This window comes from Gossypium arboreum, chromosome 9, assembly GCF_025698485.1.
Source record: "Gossypium arboreum isolate Shixiya-1 chromosome 9, ASM2569848v2, whole genome shotgun sequence".
Lineage (NCBI taxonomy): Eukaryota > Viridiplantae > Streptophyta > Magnoliopsida > Malvales > Malvaceae > Gossypium > Gossypium arboreum.
Genome location: NC_069078.1, coordinates 19,065,986 through 19,084,930, shown reverse-complemented (window position 1 = coordinate 19,084,930; position 18,945 = coordinate 19,065,986). Strand labels below are relative to the sequence as shown.

At 31.9% G+C, this 18,945-nt stretch overlaps 1 protein-coding gene across 4 annotated transcripts; it reads right to left on the bottom strand.

The window, feature by feature from the left end:
* Positions 1 to 16,186: 16,186 nt before the first annotated feature.
* On the bottom strand, positions 16,187 to 18,252 carry LOC108456076 (short chain dehydrogenase/reductase astE-like). 4 transcript variants are annotated; one of them, XM_017754669.2, is made up of 5 exons: positions 18,124 to 18,252; positions 17,896 to 18,051; positions 17,282 to 17,481; positions 16,883 to 17,112; positions 16,187 to 16,793 (listed from the first exon to the last, which is right to left on the bottom strand). In XM_017754669.2, the coding sequence occupies exons 2-5, from the start codon at positions 17,985 to 17,987 to the stop codon at positions 16,515 to 16,517; spliced, it is 801 nt and encodes a 266-aa protein (XP_017610158.1). In that variant the 5' UTR covers positions 17,988 to 18,051; positions 18,124 to 18,252; the 3' UTR covers positions 16,187 to 16,514. The 4 variants fall into 4 exon arrangements, with proteins under 4 accessions (XP_017610158.1, XP_017610159.1, XP_052874755.1 ...); XM_017754670.2 differs by having other exon boundaries at positions 17,896 to 17,988; positions 18,124 to 18,250; XM_053018795.1 differs by having other exon boundaries at positions 17,896 to 18,005; positions 18,124 to 18,195.
* Positions 18,253 to 18,945: the final 693 nt, after the last annotated feature.

The following is an 18,945-nucleotide window of genomic DNA, read 5'->3' as shown; positions in this document are numbered from 1 at the left end:
TCATCACTTTTCATAATCAAAATATCATGTGCAATCATATATACATATATAGGTGCAAGGCGAAATTCAAGGTGTCCATAGCCATCCAAAACACAAATTTTTAACTAACATGCAAGAAGCATGAACCATGCTCATGAATGCATCATGGCCGAATACATCACAATCATGCCCTTTCAACTTCAATCATGGTTAAACAAAAGAAAACTCAAAGTCTTACTCAAGATGGCTACAAAGAAATTTCAAGAGTAGACAATCCATCATTGCATGCATCATTATCAAGCTTCACACTTAGCATGCAATGGCTTTATCACAATATCAACTTTGACCAAATACCACTTCCATGGCATAACAAGGATTTGAACCATGGCTAACATGAACATCAAGTTGGCAACTAAAACATGCATGAATCTCATGACACAACCTCATACATACCTTAATCTTGGTGCAAGTTTAGCCAAATCTCCTTCTAGATCTCTTCTAAACAAATAAAATGAAGCAAAAATCTCTTCTTCCCCTTAGTTTTGGCTCAAAGAAAGGATGAACAAATTTTTTCTTTCTTCCTTTACAACTCACGGCAATGGGGAGATACCACACTCACACACACATTTTTTTTTCATTCTTTTCTTACCCATGCTTATTTGTTTATTATTTCTCCCTAATGCCCAACAAAACATGTTTCATGACATGTTTAGCCCATATTCTTGGTCATGGCCGGCCACCACCTATAAAAGGGGAATTTGACATGCAAGTCCATTGTTTTGCATGCATGCTTTAATTAGTCATCACACATTTCCTATCGTACTTTCAAAGTTCACTACTAAGTCCTTTCTAGTGAAATTCACCTTTATAACACTAAATCAATCATCAAAAAATGTCATACATGAGCATACACATATTATAGGCATCCAAATAAATTTTAAATTATTTTTATGCCTCGGTTTTGTGGTCCCGAAACCACATTCCGACTAGGGTCAATTTTGGGCTGTCACACTTTTGGCTTTTCAGCAAATATTAATCTAAGCTATTACGAGGGTTAGTACACACCTGTTACGGGTTGAAGTTGAAACGTTTCCAAAATCAATCGCCTACGATAACCACCACCTGTCACTCAAACTTAACTAATCCAATATCAATATATGTAAATCCTAAGCCCATCAGCCATACGAAACATAAGGGCATATTCGTCATTTTACCATACAGGGGTATTACGGTCACTTTACCTTACAGGGGTTTTACGGTCACTTTACCCTACTGTGGGCTTTACGGTCTTTTTACCTAATAAGGGTATTTTAGTCATTTCATCCTACAAGGGTGTTTTGGTAAATCTACAAACCAAGGGTATTTCAAGTAATTTTGTAAACCAATGGTATTTCTATAATTTTAGAAAGTCAAGGGTATTTCGTAACTTTGTAAATCGGGGTATTTTGGTAATTTTAAAATTGAGGGTATTTGGTAATTTCACAAACCAAGTGGTATTTTGGTAATTTTACAAACTAGGGGTATTTTGGTAATTTTACAAATTGAGGTATTTCGTAATTTTGTAAATCGAGGTAAAATAGTAATTCGTAAATCAAGGGTAAAATAGTAATTCTATAAATCGACAGTAAAACAATAATTTTGTAAATCGAGGGTAAAACGGTAATTTTGTAAGTCGAGAGTAAAACAGGGTAAAATGGTAATTATGTAAATCGGGGTAAAATGGTAATTCAGTAAATCAAGGGTAAAACAAGAATTCTATAAATCAAGGGTAAAAGCAGATTTCTATAAATCGAGGGTAAAAGCGGTAATTATGTAAATCGGGGTACTTTGGTAATTTTACAAGTCGAGGTATTTCAATAATTGGTAAACTAAAGTATTCTAAACATGGATAACAATACTAATGGCTCTAAAGCCCATTCTCTACCAAATGGGCCCACACTCGTGTGGCCCGTTTAGCCAAATCTAGCCACAAATATTAGATTCACCTATCCTAGCCCAATATTTACTACACAATCAAACAACTTATCCAATTGGGCTGTGAGGCCCATTAGGCCCACATGACCCCTTTCTACCATCGCGGCCCAAGTAGCCATCCAACAACAAGAGTAGTGATAAATACACACCGATAGGAGACCGGAGTTAATCCACGCCCGAGCACTCTTAGCCGACGCCCAACCCAAACGAGCACGCCATACAACGAAAGGGATCACCAAGAAAGGTACATTTACTCTCCTCATGGTTCCTCTATTTAAAGCCACTTTACAACCACTCTTATATTAGCTTTCGATGTGGGATCCTCCAACATTAGAGTTTAAATTCAACACCAACTCTTGCCTTTGTTATCAAAATAAATGCTCTTTGCTTTCCATGGGATTCAACCTATGCCTCCCTTAAATTCTCCACACGCTACTTGCCACTAAGCCACAAGGCTTTTTGTGTCATATTTTATCCCCAATTAATTATAAGGTCTAAAGGCCAAAGTCCGTGTTCCCTTTAAAAACCTAAAATAAATTGCAAGAGCCAAGGCTTGAACCAGTGCTCCCATACAACCTTAATGACGCCACAACCACTAGACTACAAGCTTCCTTGTGTCATTTATTTAACACAATAATTTAAAACCCTCATCCAAGAATCCGTGTTTTTTCACTTAATACCAAAATTTTGCTAAAGCCCAAGTTTGAATCCAAGATTTCTCCAACACTTCTCAAAGTCATTAACCACTAAAGCAAACATTTAATTGTTTCATTTCATTGCACAATTAAATACCTATATACAACCTCCTTACGGACCCCCACTCAAGGCCAATACTTCTAGGCCCAAATTCGGGGTGTTACAATTGAAGTTGTCAGGTACGCATAGTAGCTTGCACTTAGTACTACACATGCGACCTAACTATCTGGTACACGTAGTAGCCTACAATTAGTACTACATACGTGGCCTAAAACCATCTTAAACACATAGTAGCCTGCACATAGTACTACACATGTGCTCCCGCAATGGATCATTCGTATCATTTCTATTCTGAAAGTTCAACTGGGAAATTCCTCACTTTTCAACATTTAACAAACTCATTCATAGTCTATTTTGATTTGTAATTTACATCAAATTATCATTCTATAGGCAGCCACATCTCATATAATAACGAAATATAATAACATAAAAAGAATCGATATATTATTTACATACAAACTTACCTCGAATGCGAGCACGACTATTTATTTTGATTTAGTCCATAATCTCATTCATTCCCAATCTATGCCTGAATCACATTTTCCATGATCTATAATATCACATTTAGCTTAATAATTAGTCACATTATTCATATGGGTCCAAAAATCATATTTTTACAAATTTGTTTTTGACCCTTAAACTTTCACATATTTGCACTTTTGCCTCAAGGCTCGTAAAATGATTTTTATCCAATTTCCTTGCATTTTAAGCCTACCCGAATCATTTTCATAACTATATCAACCCTTAATTTCCACTAAATCACACTTTTATGAAAAATTTTGTAACTTTTGCAAAACGGTCCTTTTTGACAGTTTCACCGAAAATCACTTAGCAAAAGTCATTTATTGCACACTGAGCATTCATTTTCTACCATTAGAAATTAAAACACATGCATTTCATCCATAGTTAAATTCTTAAACACAAACCCTGCCTCAAAATATGGGTAGAAATGAGTAGATCTTGTTACGAGGATTTAAAAAACGTAAAAATCATTAAAAACGGGGCTAGAACGGACTTACAATCGAACTTGGAATCTTGAAAAACCCTAGCTATGTATTCTCCATGCAATTTTCGACCATGGGGTAGAATATGGACAAAAATTGGCTTTTAATTTTGTTTTTAATTCATTTTAATTACTAGATTACCAAAATGCCCCTAACTTAAAAATATTTTATTTCACCCATTTCATGTTCATTTTTGTCCAATGGTCTAATTATCATTTAAGGGCCTCCAATTTAAAATTTCATAACAATTAGACACCTTTAAATGCAGAACTCAACTTTTTCATTTTTTACAATTTAGTCCTTTTGACCAAATTGAGTGCCCAAACGTCAAACTTTTCGAACACAATTTTCACAAAATCATCTCGTGAATTTGAAGACCATAAAAATATAATAAAAACAAATTTTACTATGTCGAATTTATGGTCCTGAAACCACTGTTCTACCTATTTCGGGATGTTACAGTTTTTATAACCAAGCCCGTAAATATTAAATAGGGGTATTTATAGAGTTAGTAAGTCGATGAACTGAAATTGGGATAAGCAATTTAGTAAAAAAAATGTGGTTAATTATTGCCTAATGACTAGATTGTAAAAGTTTAATAACTATAGATTTTAAATATGATAAGGCTTAGGGACTTAAATAGCAATTATCCAAGGACTAAAATGTCTAATAAACCTATTTTAAATGGATGGTAGTGGGGTGTGATATTAGTTTTAATTAGCTTAAGTTAAGTAAAATTAAGGTTTAATTAATTAAATATTATAGTATATAAGTTAAATAAGTGGGAAGAAGATGACAAAGTCATCATATTCTTCCCAAGAGCAACTGTCCACCATGTTTGAAGAGAAAGCCTAAAAACCTAGCTTGAACTTTTGGCCAAAATTTCAATTATGTCCCTAGCCATGTTTCTTTGATTTTTATAGATTTTTTTTTATCATGGGAGCTTGAATAAGCTAACCCATGAATCAATTTAATCAATTGGTGAAATTTGGTACGTTACCATTGTTGAGAATTGGATGAATTAGGTGTGAATTTTATACAAATTAAGCTTAGATTATGAAAAGAATTAAATTGTAAAGCTTAACAAGCTCGATTGCTAGCTTGTTTGCATTAGGGACCAAATTGAATAAAATGAAAACTTGTTATGAAATTGTGGTATTTATAGAAAGTATAATGTTTGTAATGAATAAATATGAAATTGAATTTTAATCTGAAGCTCTAGGTTGAAAATTATGCTTGTCCATGATTTAGGGACTAAATTGAATAAATTAAAAAATATGCATAAACTAATAATTTGTTATGAATTGGCTAGAAATTTATAGTTTGTTATACTTTATAACTATCCATAACTAATGTCGACATCGACCTTTTGAGAGGGAAAGAAAAAGTGAATGTGATAGACAAGTAACCCAAAAACTCTTATTTATACATTTATAAAATGGGATCATTTTAATTGATGCATTTACATATTAATTTCATTTTAGGTGTTAATGTGAGTATATAGTGATATTATGAATCCTTGAATCGAACTTGAATATGAATTGCCAGGATAGAGGATTAAAATGTATAAAATGTAAAATAGAATGAATTGCTTTGAAATATGTATGTCTTGTGAAATTGGGTGGAAATGTATTGAATGACATGGAATATATTTGATATGATTATATAATGGATTGTGATAGTGAATATGATTGAGGAATGATATGTACTAAATTGTAAACGAAATTGAACATTTATAACCTATTAACTAGTGTGGCTAAATCGGATCTAACTGACATGCCATAGGATTGGTTTGAGTACAGGTCATGTACTTATGTGCTAGGATGCACATTGTGTGCTAGGATGCACTTCATATACGAGTATGCACTTTGAGCACCACGATGCACCTCGTGTGTCAAGATGCACTTTGTGTGCCAATAATGTGCTTCGTGTGTTAGTATGCACTTTATATGCCAACTACCCTTACTTTATTTGTTCAATGTTACACATTCGGTGCTAGTTTGGTGTGTTGGTTGGACAATCTGTGTATCTATCCAAGTCAAGTTAATAGGGGTTACAAATTGTTAGTTTGGTAAATGATGTGAATATGGTTATAAATGATACTATGATCCAAATATGTAAATATGTGAATTGAGATAGAGGAAAACATATTAATGATTATGAAAATCAATTGAAAATGAACCCTAGGGGCCGATATGAATGGGAAAGAGTCAAATTACTTTAGGAAAAAGGATTGATCGGTATATAAATAAATAAATGATGCTATTTGAAGATATCATTGTATGGCATGTTGATATAGATGCATAAATGTGTGCTTGGCTCTTGAATGATTTTGAATTGATATGTAGTGAGGGATTAGTAATTGATAAGCAAGTAAGAGTTCATCTTATATGTTTCAATGTTGAATAAGTTGTTTTGGTATTGCTATAAGTATGCTTACAAGTATTGAATGATAATGGAAATGTTTGACACTTTAGAACATGATTTGGTTGGATATTAAATACATATATACATGTATTGTCTGGAAACATATTACTAATGCTTATGTTATATATCCTGAATCATAAATGTACATGTCTTATTGCTTAACATGCAATTTGTTTGTTCCGTGTGTAGATACATGTATTCTCGAAGCCCTAGAAAAGTGAAGTCAGCATCCAGACATCATCGATCGACCCAGCCTAAGTTTGTAAAGCTCATTTCATTTGATCAATGGCATATACCTAGGAATAGTCTATGTAACATCCTGATTTTGGGCCTAGTCGGAACAGTGGTTTCGAGACAACAAATTCGAAGTAGAAATAATTATTTTATGATTATTATGAGGTCTATGATATGATTGCATGCTTGTGTGAAAATTTCATGAAGAAATTTTATTGATAAAGTGTCTAATTTGATATTTAGGACTAAATTGCAAAGGTTGCAAAATGTGAGTTCTAGAAGCTTTAAGCATGAAATTTCCATGGATTATTAATTAGAGGTCCTTAAATAGCAATTTGACCAATTTCCATATTTTTGGACAAAAATGGGCATGAATAGGAAAATTTTGAAAGAAAGGCCTTAAGGGCATTTTGGTCATTTGGTTAATAAAAGAATAAAAAGGGAAAAATGAAGCAAAATTTGCTCATCTTCTTCAAGTGTGTGTCGAAAATTAGAAGAGCCATAGCTAAGGTTTTTCTTCAACTTCCAGGCTCGATTGTAAGTACACCCTAGCCCCGTTTTTAATGTTCTTTATGTTTTTGAGATCCTTGAAGCATATCTGCCTATTTCTAGCCTTATTTTGAGTTACGGTTCATGTTTAAAATTTTGAGTTAGCCTTATTTCTACCTATTTCTAGACCCATGTGTGACATGTATGTATTTTGATGTTTAATGGAAGAATATGAAAGTTTGATGTATGATAAACATCTTTTACTAAGTGGTTTTTCATGAAAACACCTAAAAAGGATTTATTTGTAAAGTTTGAAAAATGAGTAGTAAGATGTATGATTTGATGAGAAATGTGGGTTTTTATGAGCATGTTATAAGTTTGGCTAGGCTTGGGTAACAAAGAAAATGAGTATAATTCATTTTACGAGCTCAGGGACTAATTTGTAAATATGTAAAGTTTAGGGGTAAAATTATAATTTTACCAAAGTATGATTTATGGATTGTTTTGAACAATGTGATAATTAAATAAGTGAAATTTTCTATTATAGATCAAGAAAAAAGGAGTCCGGACCTAAACCGAGGAAAGAACAAGGTTGTAGACTAAATCGAATAGTTAGTCATATTTTGGTACCGAGGTAAGTTCATATGTAAATAATGCAATGTTGCATCATGTTTTAATGCTTTATTAATGTATGTATGAATTTCTATGTTTAATTATTACAATGAGTGTATGAATGATATTATGGTCAATGAGAATGGCATTGTGAACGAGTTCGACGAAGATGTGACATCGAGAAAATCCCGTTTGAACCTTAAGAATAATTTAGGATACAATGTGACATGTCACTAAGAACTATGTGATTATGAGCTCATGAGATTATCTGTATATGTGACTATGTGAATTCGGGTGCTAGTCATGTACGTCATACTAGTGGCTGGGTAGCCCGGCATGTGTTGCAGATACCTGTCAGCTTGTGTGAGCAGCCCATGTAGTTACATCCTGATTGTCAGCTTGTGTGAGTAGGCCCATGATTAGCTCGAGAGCGAGCAATATATGATATGTGATATGAGGTAGCATGTGGCTATATATGAAGCGTTTTGTGCAAACTTTTCGTGTATCTGATAGTATTCCAAGTGTTCAACGGGTAAATCAGTGAGTTATTCGACCAGTAAGTCAATGATGAGGAAATATGAGAATGTGTTACGAGTTAGTACAGGTATGTACGAAAAACTCATATGAATGAGCATGGTATGTGATGAATTTTTGGTAAGATTGAAAATGAGTAAGTTATGCCTATGAAATTATGATGACATATATGTAAATTATGTTATGTTAATTGTATAAAATTCATGATTATGTTTCTATTTATTTGTATGTGAACTTACTAAGCTTTATTCTTACTCCCCTTTCTTTCCCATTTTCTTATAGTATTGCCAAGCTAGCTCGGGATCGAAGGACGTCAGAGCTTGATTCACACTATCAAACTAATATTTTGGGTATATGAATTCAAGTATTTTGAGTATGGCATGTATAGAGGACTCGGTCTTTTTGTTTATGTGTCATATTAATTTGGCCAAGTGTGTTGGCTTATAATGATTTAATGATTCATTTTGTATATGGCTAGGAGATATGGCTCATATTAATTATGGGGATGTAATTCTATTCATATATGCATGTATGTGCTATGGTCACTCATGATGGGGTTAAATTTATTTGGCATGGATGAATTGTGAATATGATCATGGATGTTTGATGATGGAATTTTGAGTAAATGGCATGGTAAATAGCCTTGTTTTTGTCCACACGAGTAGACACACAGGTGTGTGTCTAGGCCGTGTATGACACACGGTCTGCCCCACGGGCGTGTAATCTGGTCGTGTGTCCCCTGCACCCTAATTAGGTAAAACAGAATGCCCAGTAGTAAACATACAGGCAGAAACACAGCCGTGTGTTCCAGCACAGACCCAAGACATAGACGTGTGCCTATGCCGTGGGAAGTCTACACTTGACTTTTTGGAATTTAATTCGCCACACGGCCTAAGCAAACGGGTATGTGACTTCGCCGTGTAACCCTAATTGTGTTGATGACGTCATAAACAGAGAGTTACACTGGCCGAGGACACAGGTGTGTGTCCCAAGTCACACCGGTGTGTGTGACCACACGGGCGTATGACCCTCCAAAACAAGAAAATTTTCTAAGTATTGTAAAAGTTTTGAGAGTTCTTAATTTAGTCCCAAACCACCCCCAATGTATGTTTTGGGCCTCGCAGACCCATATAAGGGACAATATGCTTGTGTATGAATGGTTTTAAATTGAATGAAAATTTTATAGTCCGGTTTTGTATGAATGTTTATGTTTGAGTCCGATAATGCCTCGGACCCTGTCCCAGTGTAGGATGCTAGTAAAGGGTGTTACAGTCGATCTCAAAATGTATAAGTTATGATGATTGTATATAAATTGTGTTAATATGAAAATTGCATGAATGATGTTTGAGGTTGTTACTTATGTTTTAAGTATTTTTTGTAAGATTTGAATGGTTAAATTGGGGCCTTGAGGCCAATTGATATTAAGCATGTTAGTTGGAAATCGTGTTTTAAGCTTGTAATACTTGGAACTAAATGATTAATGATAATTTTTTTATAAAATCGATTGTAGTTGCTCCGATAACGAATATGACATTCTGTAGCTCGAACCCAATGGTCAGGTCGGGTATGTGGTGTTACAATCCCATTTTTAAAATCAAGTTTTAAATATGATTTTTTTTCCATTCATAATAATGACGTATCGTTACAATCATTACAAAATCCAATTTATTAAATTCCTAAACAACATCTTAATACACTTTTTGTATTTGCATTATTGATCCCTAATACTATATTTTGAATTGTAATTTACTAATAACACAATTTATAACTAAGTTGAATAATTATCATAATAATAGATAGTAAATATATTTACTACATAGAATGTCAACAATTCGTTTCATATTAAATTATTTGGTACCACTATTTTTAAAGTAATCAAATATTTATTTTTTAAGCAAATTAATGTCATATACAACAATAAATACGTTAAAGAAAACAATTTTTTTATGTTAATGTAAAAAGTAATAGAAAATTCTTAGATTGATTACGAAAATTAAAGTTGAAACTTATAAAATAATTTATATAAAATAAAATTAGTATTCAAAGTCTACCTTTCTTCCTTCCATTATGCATGTATGCAAGCCTATAAAGAAATTCACGCAAAAACAATGAATCGACGATTTAGAACAATAGGAGGGAGAAAAACAAGGAAAATGTAATAGCAGAGCATGAAATTCGTTCAAGAAAATCCACCAGGCAAACGCCGATACTTATACTAATACCAAGGATGCTAATGATCCTGATCAAACAGACGAAGTGGCTTTGATACGCTATTCGCAACAATCGGATTTTCAGCGCGACATAATAAAGGGTTCTATGCATGCCCAAAGGCGTAAAACAATTACTTGGGAGCTGTTTCAAGCAAATGTACATTCCCCCCTTTTTTTGGACAGAGTAGACAAACCACTCTTTTTTTTGGATATTTCGGACCGCTGAAACGAATATCTCAAAATTGGATATGTAAAACAAAGAATCAAAATTTCGATTATACTGAGAAAAAAGATCGAGAAAAAGACGAGCCCAAAAGAGAAAAATACAAAGAGAAGAGAAAATGATGATAGAAATAGCGTAAGCTTGGGATAGTCTTTTACTTGCTCAAGTAATAAAGGGCTCCGTGTTAATAACCCAATCAATTCTTAGAAAATATATTATATTACCTTCATCGATAATAGTTAAAAACATTGCCCCTATGTTATTATTTCAATTTCCGAGTGGTCCGAGGAATTAACGGATTGAATCGAGAAATGCATGTTAAATGCACTTATAATGGTGTTCAATTATTAGAAATGAATTTCCAAAAAGCGGTTAATGACGGTATTGAGATAAAGATCCTATTTCCTTTTTGCCGAAACCTTGGCATAGATTTAAACTACAACCCTCTCATAAAGATCCAATGAAAAAAGAAAGGTCAAAAGAATGATTTTTGCTTTTTAACAGTTTGGGGAATGGAAACGAACTCCTTTCGATTCTCCTCAAAACGGCGTTCGCTTTTTGAACCTATTTTTAAAGAACTAAAAAATAAAAAAATGGAAAACGAAATGTTTTTAGCTTTAACAATTTTAAAAGAAAAAACTAAATTGTTTCGAAAAGCTTCAAAAGAAACAAAAAAATGGATCACTCAAAGCATTCTATTTCTAAAAGGAATAATAAAAGAACTTTCAAAAATAAATCCAATTCCATTTTTTGGGTTGAGAGAACCATATGAATTGGGCTAAACTAAAAAGGATTCGATAATCAGTAATAAAATGATTCACAAATCATCCCTTCAAATTCAATCTATGGTGTGGACAAATTATTCATTAACCGAAAAAAAATAAAAGATCTGACTAAGAGAACAAACACAATCAAAAATCAAATACAAAAATTCTAATTATAAAAGACAAGAAAAACGAATTTCTAACTCAAGAAATAAATAGTAGTTCTAACAAAATAAGTTATCGGGATAAAATATTAGAATCATCAAAAAATTTTGTCAAATAGTAAAAAGAAGAAATATTCGATTAATCCGAAATTCTATTTTTTATAAAATTTTTCATTGAAAAGATATACATGGATATTCTTCTATATATCATTAATATTCCAAGAACCAATACCCAACTTTTCTTGAATCAACAAAAAAATGATTGAGAACTTCATTCACAATAATGAAGCAAATCAAGAAAGAATTAATAAAACAACTAAAAATACAACTCATTTTATTTCAACTATAAAACCTCACTTTCTTCACTTTCTAATATTAGTATTAGAAATAAAATGAAAAAGCTTTTGTGACTTATCCTCCTCTAACAAGCATATGTATTTTACAAATTATCACAAACCCAAGTTATTAGTTTTTATAAATTCAAACCTATCCTTCAATATCATGGAACATCTCTTTTCTTAAAAATGAAATAAAAGATTATTTTGAAGAACGGGAGTATCGCATTCCAGATTAAGACATCATTATGGGTTAAGACAGAAAATTGTTTGGCATTCGGAATGAATGAATGGAAAAATTGGTTAAGGAGTCGTTATCAATACGATTTAGTTCGAATAGATGGCTAAAATTAGTACTAGGACAATGGCGAAATAGAGTCAATCAACACTATCCGCTCAAAATAAAGATTTAACAAAATGGGATTCAGATGAAAAGAAAGATTAATTCATTACGAAAAAAATGATTTTCAAGCGAACTCATTACTAACTCAAGAATATAAACTGAATCAAGAACAAAAATATAAAAAATCTAATTTTAAAAACACTATGGATATAATTTTTATCATATAAATCTATTAATTATCAAGATAAGAGGGATCAGATGCTTATGGATCACCATTCCAAGTAAATAAGAGGGAAGAGAGTTCTTATCATTACAACATGGATAAACAAAATTTTTTGATACACCGAGGATATCCCCATCCATAATTATCTAGGAGAAGGCGATATCCTAGATGCTATAGGGAATTTTTTCACAGAAAGTTTTTTAATTGGAGAATTATTGATTTTTGTCTTAGAAATAAGGTCGATATTGAGTCTTGGGTCGATACCAGTACCAAAAGTAACAAAAATATTAAGACTGTGGTTAAGAATTATCAAATAATTGATAAAATGGACCTTTTTTATTTCACAATTTATCAAGATCAAGAAGCAACCCATCCAATAAAAAGGAAGCCATTTTGATTGGATGGGACCGAATGAAGAAATACTAAGTCATCCTATACCGAATCTAGAACTTTGGTTCTTCCTGAATTTGTCTTTGCTATATAATGCATATAAGGTTAAACCATGGATCATACCAATAAAATTACTTCTTTTCAATTTTAATGGAAATAGGAACATTAATAAAATATTATTGAAAATAAAAAAAGGACTCCTTATAGCACCAAACGAAAAACAAATTATTGGATTAGAGAATCAAAATCAAGAAGAAAAAGAACCCATAGGTGAAGGGGGTTATCAGATGCATAAAAACAAGGAAATTTTAAATCCGTTCTCTCAAACCAAAAAAAAGATGTTGAAGAAGATTATGATAAATCGACAAAAAAAAACGAGAAAGAAAAAGCAATACAAGAGCAACACTAAAGCGAGCTTGATTTCTTCCTAAAAGGGTATTTATGCGTTTTCAATTGAGATGGGATGATTCTTTAAATCAAAGAATAATCAATAATATCAAAGTATATTGCCTCCTACTTAGACCGATAAATCCAAACGAAATTGTTATATCCTCTATTCAACGGGAGAGATGAATATGGATATTTTGATGATTCGAAGGATTTAACTCTTAGAGAATTAATGAAAAAGGAATATTGATTATCGATCCGGTTATTCATCGGTAAAAATGATGGACAATTTATTCTATATCAAACTATAAGTGTTTTGTTGGTTCATAAAAATAAACACCAAATTAATCAAAGATACCAAGAAAAAACTATATTGATAAAAATCATTTTATGAATTTATTGCAAGACATCAAAAGATGATTGAAAATAAAGACAAAAATCATTATGATTTGTTTGCTCTGAAAATATTTTATACCCCACCAATACGGCGAGAATTGCAATTCAATTTCTTTCAATTCAAGGGATAAAATGGTATGCATAGAAATGCAGATTTTTAAATAATGTAAAAAAGCGTGGTCAAGTTTTGACTAAAACAAACATCTTGATAGTGATAAAAGAAACTAATTAAATTAAAGTTCTTTCTTTGGCCAAATTATCGATTAGAAGATTTAGCTTGTATGAATCGATATTGGTTTAATACTAATAACGGCAATCGTTTCAAGATGATAAGGATCCGTATGTATCGGCGTCTGAAAATTCGTTAATGGTACATTTTAATGGTACATTTTCCCTATATTATGTATGTATCGTGCGGGTATATGAAAACAAATAGATGGTCACAAGGATTGTCTTACATTTTATTCTGATACACGATACTAATTGAATGACATACATATCAATTAGATAGACAAATGAATCAACAAAATCCTCTTATTTGAACTCTAAAATTTTCTCTTTTGTAAAAATCTCTCACTCTTTTGTATCCCTATACGAATCAAATCGAAACCCGGATTGATTAATTTTATTTGAAAAAAAAATGATAAAGTTCATAACGAACTTAAAATCATCGTGTATAATTTATATAAAATAAAATTAGTATTCAAAGTCTACCTTTCTTCCTTCCATTATGCATGTATGCAAGCCTATAAAGAAATTCACGCAAAAACAATGAATCATAACAAAGAATTATAAATTAAATCATTGCTGGTTTAAGGTTTCTAAACATTATTTTCCTATTTTAAATTTGTTCTTATTGTTACTTTATATATGTTAATATTATTTTACATCATTTGTTTTAAAATAATTTATTCTCTAATTTTAACATTACGACTATGTAAAGAAAATACAATTGCAATACGAGGCTAAAACGTATATGACACTATATAATGAGCTGTTTAAAATTAATGAACAAAGTGTTGAGAGCTTAAATTGAACAAGCACGTTATGAAGATTTATTGAAAAATTTCATTGATTCAACAAGTCAAATGAATTCAACAATATACAATATTTTATATAATATTTAGGTAATTTTATATTGTTTGTGAAAATGTACAATTTTAAAATATATAAAAAAATTTCATATATTATAATTGATACATTCAACTAATGTATTGTATGGATAAAAAAATTAGTTAAAATAAAATGAAATCATAATTTGAGGTATATTCTTTGTTGGTTTAGAAAAATTCTTCATTGTTCAAATATGGAATTTGCACCTGTATTGGACTTGAAAAAAAAAACTAGGGGAAGGTTTTATTATTGGATAATGTATCAAACAAGACAAAATTAGGCAAAGACTTTGATTAGTTTGATAGAACGAAACCGATATTAGTCTAAATGAGAAAATGATTGTTAGTGGAATAACAACCTTTATGCCATTATTATGGTTTAACTTTAATTCGATGACAAAGTTTCTAGATGCATCGATATTCATTCAACAATGGCAGCTGCTTCATGGAATTCAAGACCAATACAAACGACAATCATTCTAAATAGTAAAATGAAACGAAAGTTCATTGACTTTCCAGGAAGCATATAATGTGAAAATAGCAAATTGAAGAGCTACAGGCTTTGTGTTCCACAACAAAGCCAGTCCTGGTTGCCATATTTTCCATATTGACCATAGAAAACAAACAATTTTCTCTCCACGAGTTTCAAAATTTTATCTTATATATCAGCTTTTTCCGTACATGAAGGAAGCAATATTCACAAGTATTCTTCCTCCTAACATACGTTTACAACAGACCAGCAAAAACCTCAAACAAAATAGGGTTCTCAGCCAAGGCATAGCAAGGCCGTCCAATGAAAGAAAAAAAAAAACCACCCAAATCGTCATCTCCAAACACAAAATTACCGCCAACAAGGAAGGGAATCAATGGCCTCTACCTTTAGAACGAGATCGGTACTGTTCTGGATTATTCCCTATTAATTGTTAGAAAACAAGTAAATCATAACTTTTTTTATAGATGTTATAACAATCAAGTTATACACATGGTATGGGATAAGATAATGGTGATGGTTCACACCATGTATGGTGCAAAAAGTCATCAAAATTGGAGGTTCAAGGTATACAAAGGAGTTAAGAGGTAGTTGTTGCAGGGTGTTTGTATTACAAATAGTTGAGCATATTTATATGCTTTCTTTGGTGTTGGAATAAGGAAATTATAAAGGGGGGTTAGCTTGACGCGAGTTTCTATCCTTAGGTATTTTATACTAAAGGTAGTAAAGTAAGGGGTTGCCAATTAGAAACATTGTTGAAGTGGACATGAAGTGATTAGATGAAGCCTAATAAAATATGATGTGATGGATTAACTCTTTCTTATATATTTTTTTGGGGATTGTATAGGTTCACTATATATGATATGGCATTTAAAGCTAAGCTTGGCTGATTTCTATCTCTAAACACTATAGAATGAGGGTATGTCTCACTTAGCTATAAGATCCAAAAAAAATCAAACAACTAACACTTAATTAGCAAAGAAGTCACGATTTCATATACAAAATTAACCCAAGATTGCTCCAAAGATCACTTGACCTTGCTTGCAACACATACTAATCAGGAAGCAAGGTGTTCTAATGATTGAAACAAGCAATACTTAGATAAATATCCAGGAGAATAAAAAATTGAACAGTGAACTGTTAACCAACATGTAATATCCAACTAGGTAGGTGTTCTAATGATCATAACAAGTACTTCCCAGATCAAGATCCTGATAATCGAGCGAGACCCAATCAATACACTAACGATAATTTTATACAGTGTTAACAATTTGGAATGACCGTCCATGTCAAAAATACATTAAGAGGGTTGAAATGTGACAAATAAGAAATAAAGAGACTAATTCTCTAATTTGGTTAAAGTATAGGGACTGAAATTAGATTTGACAAAGAATATAGTGTTCTTGGGCCTGGCCGGTTGGATCTTTCGGATTCATGTTTCTGAATCAGCTTAGCTAGAAAAAGGAAACTACAGATAGGATCGCAAACGAGGCCTGGTTAAAGACTGAGCACCATCGACGAATATAGTTGTTCCAGTCATAAATCGTGAGCCATCGCTGATCAAATAGATGACAGTTGAAGCCAGATCGTTCTTAGCATCCAACCATCTGTGCAATGGCGCTGCTTCTTTCACCCGCTTCTCTGCCCTCTCTTTTCCAACCCACAGTGGATATTCATCTTCCAACTGTAAACCACGAGCGATTGCGTTCACCCTGATCTTGTGCTTCCCATTCTCCAAAGCTGACAACTGACAACAGCAACGCAACATTATTTCAAGTCGATATTTCGAATCAAAATTGAGAGGTTTAATATTGATTGGTATGGGAATTTACTTACTCTAGCTAATTGCTGCACTGCGGCCAAACACGAACCATATGCAGCAGCTCCTTGATGAAGTCCTCTTTCAGCACCGAGTATTGTGGTCATGAATACAATGGAACCACCTGTTTTATGGTCCCGCATTCGTTTGGCAACAGCTTTTTGTAGAAACAATACAGCCATGAAATTTACTTTTATGATCCTTTTTAACTCTTCTTCACCTAATTCAAGATGGTCTTGCATCTTCCCTGTTACAGACACAGATGTTTTTCATCTTACAATATGGATACGTAAGTATAATCCAATGAGCCAAGTTTATATTATTTAGATTTAAGTTAGTGTTAAATACGTATATATTTACTTGTTTTTAAATTTTATTCGTGTAAAGACGTACATATATAATATAGACATGCATACCTTCATAAGCATAGCAATTGAGAAGAGCATCTAAATGTCCAAACACATTCCATGCTTTATCTACTGCTTCATCAAAAGCTCCCTCACTTTCAGCTTCCATATCCAATCCAACCACCTCCATTGGGACCACTCCATTTGTTGATTCCATTAACTTCTCTCTCACATTCCTCAAACACCTTTCATTTCCCATTAAAACCAACCTATTCACATGCCCCAAACATCAACACTCTTAAGTTAAAATTTTTGCTCACTTGTTGCATAATCAAAGGACTAATTCTGATTTTAGTCCTACTATGTTAATGTTTAAGAGTTGACACTGCCATTTTGATTTGGCATAAATTTTTTAGTTGTTGCTTTCTAAGTGATGAGATGGATTTATTTAAAATTCTTATGTGACAACTTATTCAACAAATAATAAATCTATATGTTAACTAAATACTTAACAATATTTAAAAAAATTACCTTATCAATTAGACCACAACAATTTTTATAAAATGCGTTAAATTAAAATAAAAGATTTGATCTCAAATTTGTACTATTCAATATGATAGAGACACAAACCATAAATAAACTGAATTAAGATAAAAGGAGTGAAAACTAGCAGAGCCTTTAACCTGCAACCACGTTTGGCTAAATGCAAAGCAATGTTCACAGAAATCTCATCTCCATTTGAAGTGAGCAACACTTTCTTTGCTTCATTCTCCATTCTGCTAAATACCCAATTCTCCCAATCAACCAAAACCCCGCAAAAAATTAAAAACCAAACAACCCTGAATGAAAATCCAAAGCTTTGAAACAACAAAAATCTATACACAAAACTTCACTAATTAGCAGTCATTTACCTTTTAGCTAGAGCCTTGGGAGCTTTATTGAAGTGGCAGTCTAATAACCATTGGTTGGTGAGTCTTTTATACGAGAAATAAATGGTTATGGTCACAATTTATTAATAAAATATGACCAAATGTGAATGTGGTGGGAACCAAATCAGCCAAAAAAGAGGTCTTAAGAGTAATTTCCTTCATATTCAATTCTTTAATACTTGGAAGACCATACAAGCATTAATGAAGGTAAGTGAGACTACATTAAATATTAATTGATGTATAAAAAATTTCATATTAACTACCGTGAATGGTTGTTGGGGAATTGCGTTTAGAAATAGAAAATTGCTACATGAAGATTGGATGATGGTTAATCAATATAATTAATGTGAGTGCGACCACTATAATGGTCAATTAAAAGATTAATTATCTGTATTAATAAGGTTGCAGAAATTTTGGGATTTCGGATTTGAATAATAAGATACAGAAATTATGGGATATTGTACCAAGGTTTTTTAAAGGGTATATAAGGTTTTTTATGTATAAATCGTGTTTTGTTTTTATATTTTATTCTAGTTTAAATTTTAATGTAAAAATATATTATTTAAATTTATTTTGATTTAGATTTTATTATCAATTTTATTGTTTTATTATAAATTCTCTGTTTGAATATGTTAAACGTCTTTATAGTATTTTTAAATTTAATTTTTTATTTTAATTTTGAGATATGAGCAGTTGTATTTTTTTTATTTTAAAATATTGATCCATCTATCCAATTTCGTCATTAAAGCTAACAGTATCAAATATAAAAAAATAAAATTTAGATCTCAACATTTATAGTTTTTG

Excerpts from the sequence above, each read along its gene's own strand:
- LOC108456076 (XM_017754669.2), bottom strand. The coding sequence starts at position 17,987 with ATGGAGAATGAAGCAAAGAAAGTGTTGCTCACTTCAAATGGAGATGAG. Across the intron at positions 17,482-17,895 it reads TTAGCCAAACGTGGTTGCAG|GTTGGTTTTAATGGGAAATG; the intron begins GTTAAAGGCTCT and ends GCATGTGAATAG. Across the intron at positions 16,794-16,882 it reads CAGTGCAGCAATTAGCTAGA|TTGTCAGCTTTGGAGAATGG; the intron begins GTAAGTAAATTC and ends TGCTGTTGTCAG.